The sequence below is a fragment of the Colletotrichum truncatum genome (genome assembly GCF_014235925.2).
Source record: "Colletotrichum truncatum strain CMES1059 chromosome Unknown Contig_0010, whole genome shotgun sequence".
Taxonomy (NCBI): domain Eukaryota; kingdom Fungi; phylum Ascomycota; class Sordariomycetes; order Glomerellales; family Glomerellaceae; genus Colletotrichum; species Colletotrichum truncatum.
In genome coordinates, this window is record NW_027222407.1 from 2904579 (window position 1) to 2919066 (window position 14488).

Sequence of the window (14488 nt, forward strand, 5' to 3'; positions counted from 1 at the left end):
TACACATACAAAGTCGGAAAATGTGCAATGAAGTATATCTGCTCTCTTGGACCAGGGATAGGTTTTGCGTCTTGCCATTACAACTTCTCCTTCTCCTCGGTTCTCCTCTCTCTGACGATACCATCTTGGTAGCCCGTGGCTACATGAACACCAGATGGACTCCACATCTTACACATGAGGGCTCCTCGCCCCTGGCCAGTACGAGGAAATGAGACTTCTTGTATCCACCATCCATCTTCAGATCCCGTTGGATCCTTCATTACCGCCTGGTCAACATTGGTATGAACGACAAAGGTGTAAGTCAAGCTAGCTGCTAATCCCAAGCTCCACCCAACGCCGACATGATTTCCAATCATCAGCAATCCATTTCGATCCGACTCATAGGCGTGTACGAGAACATGCGGGTTCGGATCATCAGCCGGTAGTGGTCCCCTTAGACGGTAGAAGAGCAGTTCTCTTCTTTCAGTTACCGGCTTCCCTTCATTCCAGGCCGTCAAATCAACCTTATGCATGTCCACGATAGGAAAATGTCCAGTGATGCCTGGGAACATGGCCTTGATTTCTTCCACATCGACTGCGGGAGCCCCAGGCCAGTCCTCTGGCGATCTAGTCCTAAGAGTATGGGCGAAACGCTCTTGCGGTGGTACTTCTTGCGAGCTGACTCGACCCTCCTCTGGTCGCTTGAAGGTGCATATACAGCTGAAGCATACGTCACCAAGTTCACCCTCTGCATCCTCAAGAATAAAGTCGTCCTTATCGAGATGCTTGCTTGGTCTTTTGGGTTGTCGCACTGTCACTAACCGGGAACAAAAGGTGGGACTGGTTGAGAGACTAGAAACTTCATACACAAAAGGTCTGTTTGCCTTGGCTGCTGCCGAAAAGCAACCTTGTATGCTCTGGGTAAAAGTTAGCGACGTAAGTGGCTGCACCACGGCAAGTGATTGGAATCTCACATGAAGACCAAACCCGCCAGTTTGAGATTCAGACCCGGCGGACTCTTCCTCTTGAATTGCTCGACACGCGGCGAGCGGTGCTTGCGCATACACGTGCCCTCCATACGCAGGTCGTGGATCTGCCTTAGAACCGCGACCTTCACCACCAACGAGCTCTGAGCCAGGGACCCAGGCCGGCCAAAGACTCATATACCGTTTGACTGTGCCGTTGGTTGTTGTTTGGCTCGAAATTGTCGGCAGTGGAGCGAGTGCCATAACATTTTGGAACAAGAGCTTCGACATGGTAGGGAGAGAATTGAGCTGCGCAACCAGAGAGAGACAAGAGGAGAGAATGAAGGAGGGTGCGGCGCGTGAAATCAAAACCTCAAAAACAAAGTACGTCAGTGGTTATACACACATAATCATGAGATGAAGTCTAGTCAGAGTTGGCTTCCGAGAGCTTCGCGTCAAAGGATGATTTGATTTGAGAAATAAACTTCCAGTAACCCAGGTCTTCCCAGCAGAGCACTGAGGTGTGAGACACGGACGTGAGGAATGAACCTCGGGACGAGTTAACCTGTGGCGGGGCCGTGGCCGTGCGCACCGGAGTCTGCTCCAAGCAATCGGTGCGGAGCCGAGGTATCCATGTGAGGGGAAGCCTGGACTGAGTTATCATCGTAGTGGAGGGCGTTTGTTAGTCCGGCAAGAGGATTTCCTGGGGAGAGCCGTGGCAGTTTGTGGGGCCCCGGACTTGTTCTACGAGAAGCCCGTAATTCTCGGCTTCCGCACGATTCAAGAATGGCCGGGCTCCGGTAAATATACCCGGATATATCGGGGTGAAAATAGCCGTTGTAACTACAAACGGCTGATGTAAGACGGCGATGGTAAGTTTAGTGGTTCTGCATTGGAAAAAAAAAAGGTAGTATCAGTAAGGGTAGCGGCCGCTCTGACAGCCTTGGAACCGCAGGTCAAAGCCGCTGCTACCCTTGTTTTGTGGGCAAAATTTCCCGCTGGTTTGCCTCAGTCTGACAGAACTTTTGTCTTTTACATATCACTTGGACGGAACCTCAGACGAACTTCTGGTCGGCTGTCACATCCACACTTGCTGGCCTGGTGTGGTCTGGGCCTCTAACGCGCCGCAGCAGTCAGCAACTTCTGACAAGTGATGGAAGACCAAGCAGGCTGTAATTCTGGGCATGGTTGTCTAACTGCGTCTGGTAGTTGTAAAGTGTCCCAGCAAATCTTGCCCTGCTTGAGTGAGGCCCAGCCACACAGTCAGGATGCAGCAAGTCCATGCGGGTGTTCCGGTTTTCTGGACGATTTTCTTCGGTTACAACGCAGAAGATTTGATACGGTTCGCTGATCCATAAAGGGATGACCAAGACGAAAAGGCTTAGATCAGTGAACTGCCAGAGACAGACACATCGACACTGTACTGTTGGATATCAAATCGATGCCTCTTGACAGTGCCAGGTCTAGAAAGTCGAACGACAGGGTACCCTTGTCCAGTTCCACACAGCTCGCCCTGCTGCCACCGAAGCCCAATTCATCAGCACTGGTAGGCTCGTCCCCTGATTCATTGGTCAACGACTCACTTGGGCGGCCAGCTAGAGCTGCTCACGAATCAAAAACCTCTGGGTTGCGCGTGACCCCCCATTTTGCGGTTAGCAGCTCGTTGTCCACCAGTCTAGGCAGGATTAAAGCCGCTATCCCAAACGAAAATCACGCTTGTCGGTGGTCAATCGAGTATCGCGCGGTACCGCTTCAGAAAATCCCGCCTCGACGGTCATCGCCTCGTCCCGCCCATCTCTCAGCTTTGCTGTGTGCTTTGGAATGGGTGGGCGACGGTGGGTAAGCGGTCTCGGAACAATCTTGTTGGATGACCAAGCTGCATAATGCACCCCGTAATGATAGTCCAGACGCATGTACACGATAGTAGGACAAGACATGCGACAAGAGTTTTTCCCCGCAAAGAGAGGGAGCAAATGAGAGGTTAGGCTTGGGACCAGCTCTGCTTCTTGGGTTCGCCTCTTATTGTTGCAAATCACCTTTGGAGTGCTCTAGCCTCTTTGTTCTGTCTATTTTGGAATCTCGGTACTCGAGATGGATGACATCCAGTTCATTAGCGAGGAGGCAAAACAGGCAGATCGTTGCAGTTGCCTAACAAGCCCATGGACAATGTGTTGCTGATCATTTCATCGGGGATCGAAATCCCACGAGGAGGACCGACTACGGACTCCCTAGGTGCCTAGCAAGGATTGCCATTCGAGACAGAATGCAGGATCCCAAAGGTGAGGCCCTTGAGCCATCCAGATCCGAGAACATGGTTGTTGCTTGTATGGGTGAGGGCGGGAAAATCCAGCGACGCGGGTGACCTAAGCCACGGGCAAAAAAGAAATGTTGCTTGATGCCCCAAAACGCCACCCGAGCTCAACGTAAATGAGCAACAAGTCTGGGTGAATGTATCCATTTCAGTATTGGATATGCTGAAGCGAGTTTGAATATTAATCGTTAAACAAAGTCGATCAAGAACCAGAAAAAGCAGAGTTGTTAAGCTTTCTTGAGTGGCGACATCCACTCTTCGGTAGGGACCGCGGGGGACATCTCGTAAGTCCCCTCTCTACTCATCCATGTGTATTGGCATCTCTACGCCAGTAGCATGCTCTCACTCAGCCTCCGATTTTCTCTCAAAAAAGTGACAGCGTGAGCATGCTTGGCTTTCTCGCCTAGATGCCATGGGTGGCGCGTGTCGTCTCGTCACTCTGAATCCGGACAAAAGCACCCGGTCCGGGCTGCATGGAAATATGTCTCTGCCTCCCTGATGTTCCTCCCAGCCGGTTATGTCTTTTACCGTTCAAAAAAAAAAAAAAAAAAACAATTGTGTTCGCAGATGTAACCGTATTTGAACTTATATTTCTTCTGTATAGCCAAGTGGTTTATCGATTATAGGATGAATATAGTCAGATGCCACCTCAGCAGATTCTCTGCCTACTGTCACCGCACTGCTACGCAAACGACATGCTGCTTACCTGGAAACTAAGTGCGCATCCAGCTCACGCATGCCCAGGTCTGAAGGCTGAAAAGCCCCAATTTCCCGCCCATGTCACATTCTTTCCCCCCTCTCAACCCCAGACCAGGGTGGTGGTGCATGACCAGGGGGGAGAACCGGAGCATCCCGACTATCCCATTCGTCCCCATTCCAGCACTCTTCCCCAGGTCTTTGCCATTCCTACCTCCGCGACCCTTGCCTGCTTCCCTCCCTCCATACACCAGTGAACATTGAACCTTTCGCCTAGCCTGGCTTGCGTGGTACGACATAGTAGCATGTAGTACTAGTACAGTACAGTGAGACGAAAGAGGGAGGAAGAGGGGAACAAACTGTGAAGACCGCCAGTCAGGGTTTCCAATGGGGTTTCCGCCCCGTTGGTTCGTGCTGATCACTCTGGTTGTCTCGCTCTCCTCTCCGCATCTATACTTTTGCTGTGCCTCCTCTAGGTGGTAAGGGAAACCCGGCATAATAAATACTAGCATATGATCTCGTGCCCGTCTTGCAGCTGTGGTCCGAGTTAGCTTTCTCTCGCCTTTTCCCGCTCTACCCACTTCAGCCCACGCACCCTGCTGGAGGAGACCCTGTATCAGACGTCAGGGTCCAGTTGCCCATTGAGAGAGGGACACCATACGCTTTCCCGTCACTCCTAGTGCCATTGTGCTCTTGCATACTTCTCCTCTTTTAAATAAAAAGCATTCCCTCATGTCGGCAACTGACAGAACCTAGACCGGCATCGAGGGAGTGGCTTGGAGTATGAACCAACTTTGATTCGGCGAAATCATCTGCTCAATCCTCATGCGTGGAGTTCTGAACCGACTTTCGGACAGCGTCTACTCCCAACTTTCCAAAGAAAAAGAAGTATTGCGGGTGCAAAGATGGTGGTTGAAGTCGGTACGATAAACCACAGTGCTGTGGAGCCGTTCAAGACATGGCAATATGAGAGGTCGGGGAACGAAGACAACCTCGATATCCGCGTGGAATCCGATCTCTTCTCGTCACTGACGCCGCGGCAATGCTCTAGGCACGAGGACATTAGGCAGTGCCTGGAGTTCTTACCATCACCGTTGCCAACGAAACCGGCGACGGACACAGTTGTTCGTACACCGCCAACAGCAGAACCAAGCCGCACCTTCACTTTCAAGAGAAGCCATGAATGGATCGACTTTGACTTCTCAAGGCAATTTTCCCTTCTCAGGCTAGAGAAGCGCGGGAGGCTAGACTCGGACGTCGACGGACCACACACGGCCGGTCTGAGTTTGAAGAAGCGTCGCTTGAGGCTCCATCTTATCACCAGCAGACTCTCCCAGCCGTTCTCGTTACCTGCAACGCACATCATCAATCGTGACGGAGCGGCGTCGGGCGACAAGCGGTTCGTCAAGTTGGCCGCCGTAGCCACCTCCCCGGATACCAGCAAACAGAGTTTGAACCGTGAGAGCTCGGTGATGTTAAGGGCAGCAGTGCTCAACAGAGTCAGGCTGCGTGTCCGGAACGAGGCGACGCAACGGGGCGACGTCGTCATTGCTGTTGCGGCTGCAAATGCCGCGGTGCTTCACCACGGCCAGCAACTTGCCACCGGAGCCAGATTCGTAGCGCCGCCGCCCGCGCTTGCGGAACAGCGGCAGCAACTACCTCCACGGGTGATTTTGATGCGGCCCGGCATCTCAATCACCCCTGGCCCGAGTGTCCTTTCACCGCAAGCTGAGAGGAAACCGTCTCCTCCAAGGACCCTGCAATCAAACAAGATAATACCCAAGTCACCGCGATTACATCCGACCCGGTCGCCAGTATTGACGCCCTCTGAGACCTTGCTCGAAGACATGGACGACGACGTTCCCTTGGCTTTTCATACGTCAGACCAGGATTGCCAGTATGCTTGGGCCGATGAAGATGATCTGGAAGACGTGTACTCGGACTTTGGAGCCATTTTCGGTGGCTCAACTCAAAATGGAGAGACCGAAGATGATGGCTCTTATGAGGAGTATCTGGACGAGCTGGATGGGATATCGTGGGTCGGTAGGTGATGCTTCCAGCAAATGAATGGGAGGTTTGTGATAAACCGGGACCGCCACGATGTCTTCGAGATTTGGCTCGCTTAGGAATCCTTTGAAGAGTGGTTTGCCGAACTCCAGAAGAGGACCAAGCAGCCAAGCCATCGCGGACCACAGCAACCGGTGTCCTCGTCTCAGTGGCAGCCACCTCAGAGATGGCTTCGATGCCTAGACAAAGATGAGGATATGATCGTTCCAAAACATTGTAACTGCCTATGAGGGCGGTAAGAGACCGCGTGGAAGCGCGAGAGCTTCACGCAGAAGAAAAAAAAAAAACGAACTGAATTTTAAAAGTAACAAAGCATATGCATAGGCAAAAGAAAAATAAAAGCCCGGCAGCAACGCCTAACATGACAAAGTCTCTCAACGCATCGCTACTGACACATCAGTTGGTTCTCGACGGTGTCTTGAAGACTAGTATCATGATACGAAAGCTAGAAGAATTATTCAAGTGCAGAAAACGACTTACAAAAATAAATGGTTGAGGTTCAGATAAGCGAGATTCAGAGACCTGAAGCAGATACGTGCGATTGCGTGCTTGCGCCCTTATCTAGGTCATTATTGGCGCCGCGATCGTCGTCCATGCATTGCATTGGCCACAGGTTTGCGCCAATGCAACTCCAGCTATCCATTCTCACCAGCCTGAACTCCAGCCTTACACGCATGCCCGCCCTTCTGCTGGTCGGCTTGCCGCCACCACAGGGACTCTGTTCTGACTGCATATTCCCAATCTTTGGTATGATGTGTACCGGTTAGGAGTACAAATGGCTACCAGGGAGTAAAGTACCTGCATGTTGACACTGGCCATCAACAAATTCGAGGCAATGGGCTTTTGTGTTGTCCCTCTCCTGAGGTCACCAACAGCTCCTACATAGTTCCTAGCACTCAGGTGTAATGCCGGTCACATCCGAATAAATGGTTAGAGTTCATGCATTTCAAAGGAAGGGGTTTAGATATACCTTTTATTCCTTCAACACAGCACCCCATGAGTCGATCCACGGAGTTATCCATGTGTCGTTCTGGTTGGGCTGGTTGATGTCTATTAATCTGAAAGCGCTCTGTGCTTTCTGAACAACGCTACGTGTAAGTGAGTGTTCCAGGGGAAAGAAAGGCAGCAGACCTTGAACCCGGAGCCGGGAGGAATTAAAAGCCAGAGGTGTCAATGTGCCATTGAGACTGGTATCTCGAGTTGCGAAAGTGATGCAACCCTGCCGGAACCAGTATGCAACCCAAATGCATCCAAGCTGTAACCAGAGCAAGTAAAACAGCAATACTAGCCATCCATGCATGAAGCTTGCGTAAACGGGACGGATGGATAGATGAATGGTGGTGAAGGAGGCGGAGTAGGAGAACGTAAGCACCATGGCGTTGAGCGGCAATGGACGTACATTGCGAAGCCACTCGAATAAATACACTCCATGATTGCCTGAACCTCTTACTCTTCCTCTTCCATTCTCATTCACATTTCCCTTTCCGCATCAACAACCAACGATACCGCTAAAGATTACCACCTACCTCGCCCACTTACATCCTACATCATGCCCTGCCAGAAGGAAGACACCGCAGAGTCTACCGTGACAAACAACGATTTCACCGAGAAGGACATTCCCGACCTGACTGGCTATGTTGCCATTGTCACAGGAGGTAATTAAACGGCCTGCTACACAGCACCTTGCAGCGGCAGTACCGTACTCACCACTGGTCCGTGTCTAGGAAACAACGGCATCGGCTACGAGACTACCAAGCAGCTGGCCCTGCGCAACGCCCGTGTCTACATCGCCAGCCGCTCAGAATCTCGCGTCAATGAGGCCATCTCCAAGATCAACTCGGAGGTCGGCAAGAGTCTTGACCTGCACTTTCTGCACATGGACCTGCAGGATCTCAAGTCGGTCAAGGCCGCCGCCGCCAACTTCCCTGACCAGCGTCTTGACATTCTCATCAACAACGCCGGTGTATGTTTCCAATCTCACCAGTTTTGAATGTGCCCTGCTAACATGGCCAGGTCATGAATGTCCCCTACAAGCTGACCAGTGACGGCTACGAGACACAATGGCAGGTCAACTACCTGGGCCCGCACATTTTCACCGTTGGCTTGCTCCCCAAACTGCTGTCGACTGCGGCTGCCTCGGATGATAAGAATCGCGTACGCGTCATCCACGTATCGAGCGACCTGGCAAACAACGCTCCCGGCGCTCCCAAGACCATTGACTTTGAGGATCCCAACATGTCGGCCGCCAACGGCACGTTCGCCCTGATGTAAGCCCATCTGGTGGAAACTGTAAGTTGCCATAGGCAGCTAATGCATGTAATACAGGCAGCGCTACGCCCACTCTAAGCAGGCCATAATTCGTGACGCCAAGGAGATTAACGACCGCTACTCTTCGCAAGGTGAGTCCTGAAGGACCAATGACCGTCGTATCTTCACCTGACTAACAGATGACTAGGCGTCACTGCCTACTCGGTGCATCCCGGCGTCGTCAACACCGGCCTCCAGTCCAGCGACACGACGTGGATGGGATCCGTGATGCGCACCGTCATGAAGGTCACCAACAGCACCACCCCGCTGCAGGGCTCGTACAACTCGCTCTTCGCCGCCACCAGTCCCAACGCCCCGGCCCTGCAGGGCAAGTTTCTCACACCCGTCGCCAAGGTCGAGAAGCGCGCCGAGGCCTCGTGGCTGACGCAAAAAGAAGTTAATTCCGACCTGTGGAACAAGACCGAGGAGCTCGCTCGCAGGTTCTAGTCAACCACATCGGTTCTAGGGGGTGGAGAGCTAAACGGAAGCGGAGTCCGGAGCGGCGATAAGACTTGTTATGCATACATATCTTACAAACAGCTGATGAGAATGAGCTGGCGGTGTTTTTCTGTAGCCCCTTTGTTAGAATAGCGAACACATCGTATACAATGCGAAGTCTTTACACACTAGGTAGAACCAATCGTATTGCGGCCCTTATTTCCGTCTGACTGCATGTTTGTTCGTCTCAGATCATCTGATTCGAGGAAAGGTACGCTGCTGAGTTTAAGTCAGCCTGTATGGGCGTTTGCATTTGCGCTACTGCAACACTCATCAGGTTATAACCGATCAGTAAGTCAAATCAGCAAACAGGTGTCGTTGAGGTGTCAAGTCAGGGTGAAGTGAGGTGATCGAATCGTTGGGGGAGGGTTGGCTTTAAATTTGCGCACGGTCTCAACCTTATCTATCGGCGAGACCTACTTCATCGGGAGATATGATGCTATTTGCTGTGTTGCCAGAAATGGACTTGCCAATGCGCTATAGTACACATACTACTAGTATGTAACTATAGTTGCGTTGTAAGGGGGCAATTGTATGGGGCCTCTCAGAAGCCCCCCCGCCGGTTCCGATGGTCGGCCCGGTCGGACATCTCCCCGGGTCCCGCCCTGGGGGGGATGTGTGACGCGAGGCGGGGATGTTGGCGGGGGGTTCATTAAACCCAGTGTGAAAGCACCACCAACCCCGGATCACGCCCTCCCGCAACATTGTCTCTTTGTCATATCATCGTCTCTGTACATATGTCTATTCGCAACATCATGGCAGAAGTTTTGGATACCATTGTTATCGGTGCTGGCTGGGCCGGCTCCGTTGCCGCACGCGAACTTGCGACCAAGGGACGCAAGGTGCTTGTCCTTGAGGCGAGAGACAGAATTGGAGGACGCGCAAACACGTGGACCAAGGGGGACGTCAAGGTTGACGTTGGCTGCAGCTGGATTCATGGATTTTTGGAGGGAAACCCCGCTAGATATATTGCCCAAGACTTCAGTGTCGTAAGTTTAACATTGCTTGGGTAAGCTGAAGAGAGAGAGTGCAATGTGCTAATGTGAATGATGTAGGCTGCTCATCTGCCCAAGCCTGCTGAAGGTGTGGTTTATGGCCCCAACGGTTAGTATCACATATCCGAGCCAGGCAGTTATCACACATGCTGATGGTTATATAAGGCCGCCTTCCCAGCTCCAACGCTGATAGCTTGCGTGCATCTCTGGGCACTGCCCAAGCCGCGCTGAAGCTCCCTCACCCTTCTCCCCCGCCATCCGCCTCTTTGGCATCAGCTCTACTGGCTCCTAACTCGGCTTTGTTTGCATCTGCCTCTGAACAGTCTGCAAAGGACTTGGCCGCTGCCCTCGCTCGTTCTCTTGAGGTGCCTCTTGGCCTAAAACTTGAGAAGGCCTCCCTTAAGTGGGCAGGCTGGGAAAGCACTACGGCCTTTGCTGGCTCTGATGCCGCACCCGAGGGAGGCTACGAGGCGCTGGTCACCAGGGTTGTCGAGGATGCCAAGGCGAAGGGCGTCCAAGTGAAGCTGAGCACCAAGATTGCTAGCGTATCACAGACCGACAACGGTGTGGTTGTGACCGACACGAATGGCAACAAGTTCACGGCGAAGACAGTCGTTTCCACCATACCCCTTGGAGTTCTCAAGACTCTTCCAGAGAGCACTTTCAACCCCGCCCTGCCGCCTCGATTCCAGGAGGCCATCAAGGGCACCCACGTTGGTGTTCTGGAGAAGCTTCTGCTCCAGTACCCTACTGCCTGGTGGCCAGAGGCCGACACGGCCGGCTCGTACACTTTCCTGCCTACTTCTACCAAGCCCGTCACTGAAAGCTCGACTACTCTCGAGGTCTTTGAGGCTTCTACCTTGATCACCGCCAACTTCGCCGGCCCGTCCCTCCCTGGCCCGAGCCCAACTCTTCTCACCTACCTCTCCGAGACCCCTGCGACCATACTTCTTCAACGGGATCCCAAGGAAGTCGCGGCCGCTTTCCACAAGTTCCTCATCTCCCGTTTTCAGACGTCGTCTCAACCGCCTGAGCCGACCGAAACCAACTTGACCAACTGGCTCACTGACGAGTACTCACGGGGTGCTACGACGACGCCGTCCATTATCTCGGAGAACGGCGAGCGCAGCCCGCTCGACTTCAAGGAGCTTAGCAGGCCTGTTTGGAACGGACGCCTTGGATTCGCTGGCGAGCACACCGAAATGGAGCACCGCGGAAGCGTCGCAGGAGCCGTCGTTAGCGGTTACAGAGAAGCCGAGCGTGTCGGCAGACTGCTGAAGCTTCTCGAAGAGAGTGCAAAGTTGTAGACGAGTTTTTGCGGCGTGTAAGATGGAGGTTCAGAAAGACTTCGTAGATATGGGAATACAATGACTTAGACGATATAGAGACCTCAAGTGGACGTAAAATAAGCGCCCTTCTATCTTGTACCCACACCTGTCTGTTGAGGCTGTTTAGTATTTGGCCGTAAGTTATGGCCTGTCTGTAAATGCGATTGTAGTAATCAATGAGAAGTAGCTTGAAGCTTGGCTGCCCGGTCCTTTGCAATGTCGCACATGGCCTATTTATTGTTAGCAGAGGACATCAAGGACCTGAGCCCGACTCACTTGTATCGCTTCGCGCTCCTCCAACGCAATATCACCACGAGCAATGCGCGCGCGCATATTCTCCATAATCTCTGGGCGGCCCCTGCCGTTGACAAATACGACGTATCGCAGCCCTGGAAACCGCAGTTCGTACTCGGTGTTCAGCGCAGCCAGTTCGGTGGCGTCCCCAGTTTGTAACTTGGCCTGCTCAGCTGCGGATTGGGCACTTTCCACCTTCTTAGCCCCGAGTCGAGGATGCGATCCAATTATAGCGTGTAACTCCGTCTTGCGGGAAGGTTCAGCCGCAAGGGCTTCGAAGATCTTATGAGCATGAGTGATTAAGTCATTGTAGGAGTCGAAAGTGGTGGCAGAGATGGAGGGCAGGAGGAGGGCATGTATCGCAGGACTCGGTTCGAAGAGGAGGTCAAGAGCTTTTGTCTGCTCCTCACCGGACAAGGAGCGCAGGTTCTTAATATCGGGAAGGGCGGTCATCTTGTTAACTGGGACGAAGTGCCTCTGCATTAAAGTTGTAGAATGAATTGGAGATACCGAGGTCAGCAGCTGTGATATCATGGTATGATAAGGAGATAAGATAACGAAGATAAGATACACGTGATGAAGTGGCTCGTGCTTGTAGCTGGAGATCCACTGCCTAGCAAGCAGCGAGGCTGAAGATTTGTTTTGGAGGGAAAAGTTGACGCGAACCATCAAACGGCCTTCTACATCGCGACGTTTGGTAAAAATGCTGTGCGCAAGTGAGTCGAGACGAAAATGATGTCAATTGGATATTTCTGACGCGGTTTTCAGTTTCGGGAGAAGCTCCTCAGGAGCCCGTTGCCTCGAAGAAGTCTGGTAAGTAGTTGCGCCGGCATCTGCGCCTGGCTGAGTGGCTGGCTAACAATGAACAGGTACCGTCTTCGAGAAGCGATTAATCGAGAAATATATTGAAGAGAATGGTACCGAGCCCGGAACTGGCGAGGCTCTGACGAACGAGGACCTCCTTCCATTGACCCAGTCGCACATCGTCCGACCTCGACCCCCGACCCTCACCTCCATCCCGGCTTTGCTGGCGACATTCCAAAATGAGTGGGACGCGCTCGCTCTCGAGACGTTCAACCTGAAGGAGCAGCTTTCTAGGACGCGGGAAGAGCTTGCAACAGCCCTGTACCAGCATGATGCTGCTGTCAGAGTTATTGCCAGGTTGTCAAAGGAGCGGGACGAAGCCAGAGAGGCGCTGTCCAAGGTCAGCGTCACTGCTGGAGCTACCAACGGAGATGCCATGGCCATCGACTCTGCCGAGGCCCTGCCCGAAGACTTGGCCGAGAAGGTCAACGCCAAGCACCAAGAGTAAGTGATAACAGGAACAGGCGCATGTTGGCCGTTTCATTAACGCAATTACAGGTTGTCCAAGGGTCGCAAGAAGCGTCCCGTCCCAGAAGGCTGGGCAACATCCGAAGACGTTGCCTCCTTGGCTACCGTGGCCTCCTCATCAACAGCCGTTTCTCAAGTCTCTTCTCTCGCCCTCGAGGGAAGCTATGCTGCCATTGGTGCCCGTGATGGCCAAGCCGCGATATACTCTGTGGAGGCTGATCAAGTTGAGCGCCAAGTTGCCGTCAATGAGCCGGTTCTTGACTCTGCTTGGACAGGTAGCAAGCTGATCTTTGCAACAAGCAAGGGATCAGTCAAGGTTTTTGAGGGTGGCGCTGAAGTCGCGTCGCTCTCTGAGCACGCAGGACCTGCGACTTCACTCAGCATTCACCCGACCGGCGAGCTGGTTGCATCTGTTGGCTCGGATAAGAGCATTGCTTTCTATGACCTTAACTCTCTGAAAAGAGTCAGCCGTGCCTACACCGACTCCGGTAAGTTGTCCCTTATTTTAGTCCAATTTGTGCCTCTTGCTAACCGTCTCAGCTTTGACATCTTCCGCTTTCCACCCCGATGGCCACCTTTTCGCCGCCGGTACGGTTTCTGGCGAGATCAAGCTCTTCATGACGACTAGCTTGGAGGTTGCTGCTTCCTTCTCCCTTGGTGCACCTGTTGAGGCCTTGACCTTTTCCGAGAACGGTTTCTGGCTTGCGGCGACGGCAAAGGGCCAGAGCTTAGTCACTATTTTTGATTTGCGCAAGGAAGGAGACGCTGCCAGAACCAAGACTCTGGAGACCGGCGGACCCGTTCAGTCTTTGGCTTGGGACTACACTGGCCAGTACCTTGCGACCGGTGGTGCAGGAGGCATTACTGTCCAGCAGTACACCAAGAGCTCCAAGGCATGGACGGAGCCATTCAGGAGCTCTACTGCGGCGACATCGGTGAAGTGGGGTCCTGGCGCCAAGCAGTTGGTGTCTGTTAACGAGGAGGGCGTCATTTCAGTGTTTGGAGTCAAGGCGGAGTAGACAGCTTTTGCATTTGCTGCATGTGTATTATAGTAATGGGGTGGAAGACTCTATCAAAAATGATATCCGATTTCTTGGGCTCAAGCCGGCATTTGGCCTTTGCAAGTAGCTGATGTCTTGCCATGAGATGTGGGTTATCATAGGTTCACTAGTAGGTAAGAGACGACGCCAATCTGACGGTATGAAGTTGGCCCATCTCAATACTTTACCTACTCACGTGGCCCGTGTCTAGTTTCAGTGAGGCTGGTGCGTAGCCAAAAGTGGAATGAGTGAATCACGACGTTTCTAGCGGGTTTTGCGACTATGACATAAGCACTGTGAAACAAAATGTAATTTGCACCGTCGTTGGACCAATTTCTGTCAAGGTTTCCTCGCTTAGCGACATTTCCTCCCGCAGGTATCCACGCACACTGTTGGCGGAGAGGGGTTCCGGCTTATCGGAATGTATCGCCCCTGCACTGTGTGAGCTTATCTAAGGCGGAAAGTGTAGCGCTTCCGCTGTGCTCCGTTCCTGCGGGATCTGAGTGAACAGAAGCAACCGCCACCAACAACAGGCAATCTCGAAGGCCACGCCTTCCCTCAACTTTACTCTTGACGACAATTAATAATATTTTCGGTCGTAGCAGACCGATTATCCGACTCATATCCACGGGATGATCGCTCGAATCCCGCGACCGTTGTAGGGGATTCACTCCTA

General features: G+C 52.7%; 6 protein-coding genes across 6 annotated transcripts; 4 read left to right on the top strand and 2 right to left on the bottom strand.

Annotated features, from left to right (window-relative positions):
- Nucleotides 1-77: 77 nt before the first annotated feature.
- CTRU02_214260 (acylthioesterase) lies at nt 78-1235 on the bottom strand (the record flags this gene model as incomplete). The annotated part of the gene is made up of 2 exons (XM_036729571.1): nt 78-896; nt 954-1235. 2 exons carry the CDS (start codon nt 1233-1235, stop codon nt 78-80), a joined length of 1101 nt encoding a protein of 366 aa, XP_036578742.1.
- A 3621-nt stretch (nt 1236-4856) lies between these two features.
- CTRU02_214261 (uncharacterized protein) lies at nt 4857-6002 on the top strand (the record flags this gene model as incomplete). Its single annotated transcript, XM_036729572.1, has 1 exon — nt 4857-6002. One exon carries the CDS (start codon nt 4857-4859, stop codon nt 6000-6002), a length of 1146 nt encoding a protein of 381 aa, XP_036578743.1.
- Nucleotides 6003-7567: 1565 nt separating this feature from the next.
- Nucleotides 7568-8772, top strand: CTRU02_214262 (retinol dehydrogenase; the record flags this gene model as incomplete). The annotated part of the gene is made up of 5 exons (XM_036729573.1): nt 7568-7673; nt 7743-7981; nt 8032-8285; nt 8344-8417; nt 8474-8772. The coding sequence occupies 5 exons, from the start codon at nt 7568-7570 to the stop codon at nt 8770-8772; spliced, it is 972 nt and encodes a 323-aa protein (XP_036578744.1).
- Nucleotides 8773-9560: 788 nt separating this feature from the next.
- On the top strand, nt 9561-11125 carry CTRU02_214263 (flavin containing amine oxidoreductase; the record flags this gene model as incomplete). Its single annotated transcript, XM_036729574.2, has 3 exons — nt 9561-9812; nt 9879-9927; nt 9984-11125. The coding sequence occupies 3 exons, from the start codon at nt 9561-9563 to the stop codon at nt 11123-11125; spliced, it is 1443 nt and encodes a 480-aa protein (XP_036578745.2).
- Nucleotides 11126-11319: 194 nt separating this feature from the next.
- Nucleotides 11320-11893, bottom strand: CTRU02_214264 (ohcu decarboxylase; the record flags this gene model as incomplete). Its single annotated transcript, XM_036729575.1, has 2 exons — nt 11320-11376; nt 11423-11893. The coding sequence occupies 2 exons, from the start codon at nt 11891-11893 to the stop codon at nt 11320-11322; spliced, it is 528 nt and encodes a 175-aa protein (XP_036578746.1).
- Nucleotides 11894-12143: 250 nt separating this feature from the next.
- On the top strand, nt 12144-13791 carry CTRU02_214265 (cell cycle control protein; the record flags this gene model as incomplete). The annotated part of the gene is made up of 5 exons (XM_036729576.1): nt 12144-12156; nt 12209-12253; nt 12310-12748; nt 12803-13260; nt 13313-13791. The coding sequence occupies 5 exons, from the start codon at nt 12144-12146 to the stop codon at nt 13789-13791; spliced, it is 1434 nt and encodes a 477-aa protein (XP_036578747.1).
- Nucleotides 13792-14488: the final 697 nt, after the last annotated feature.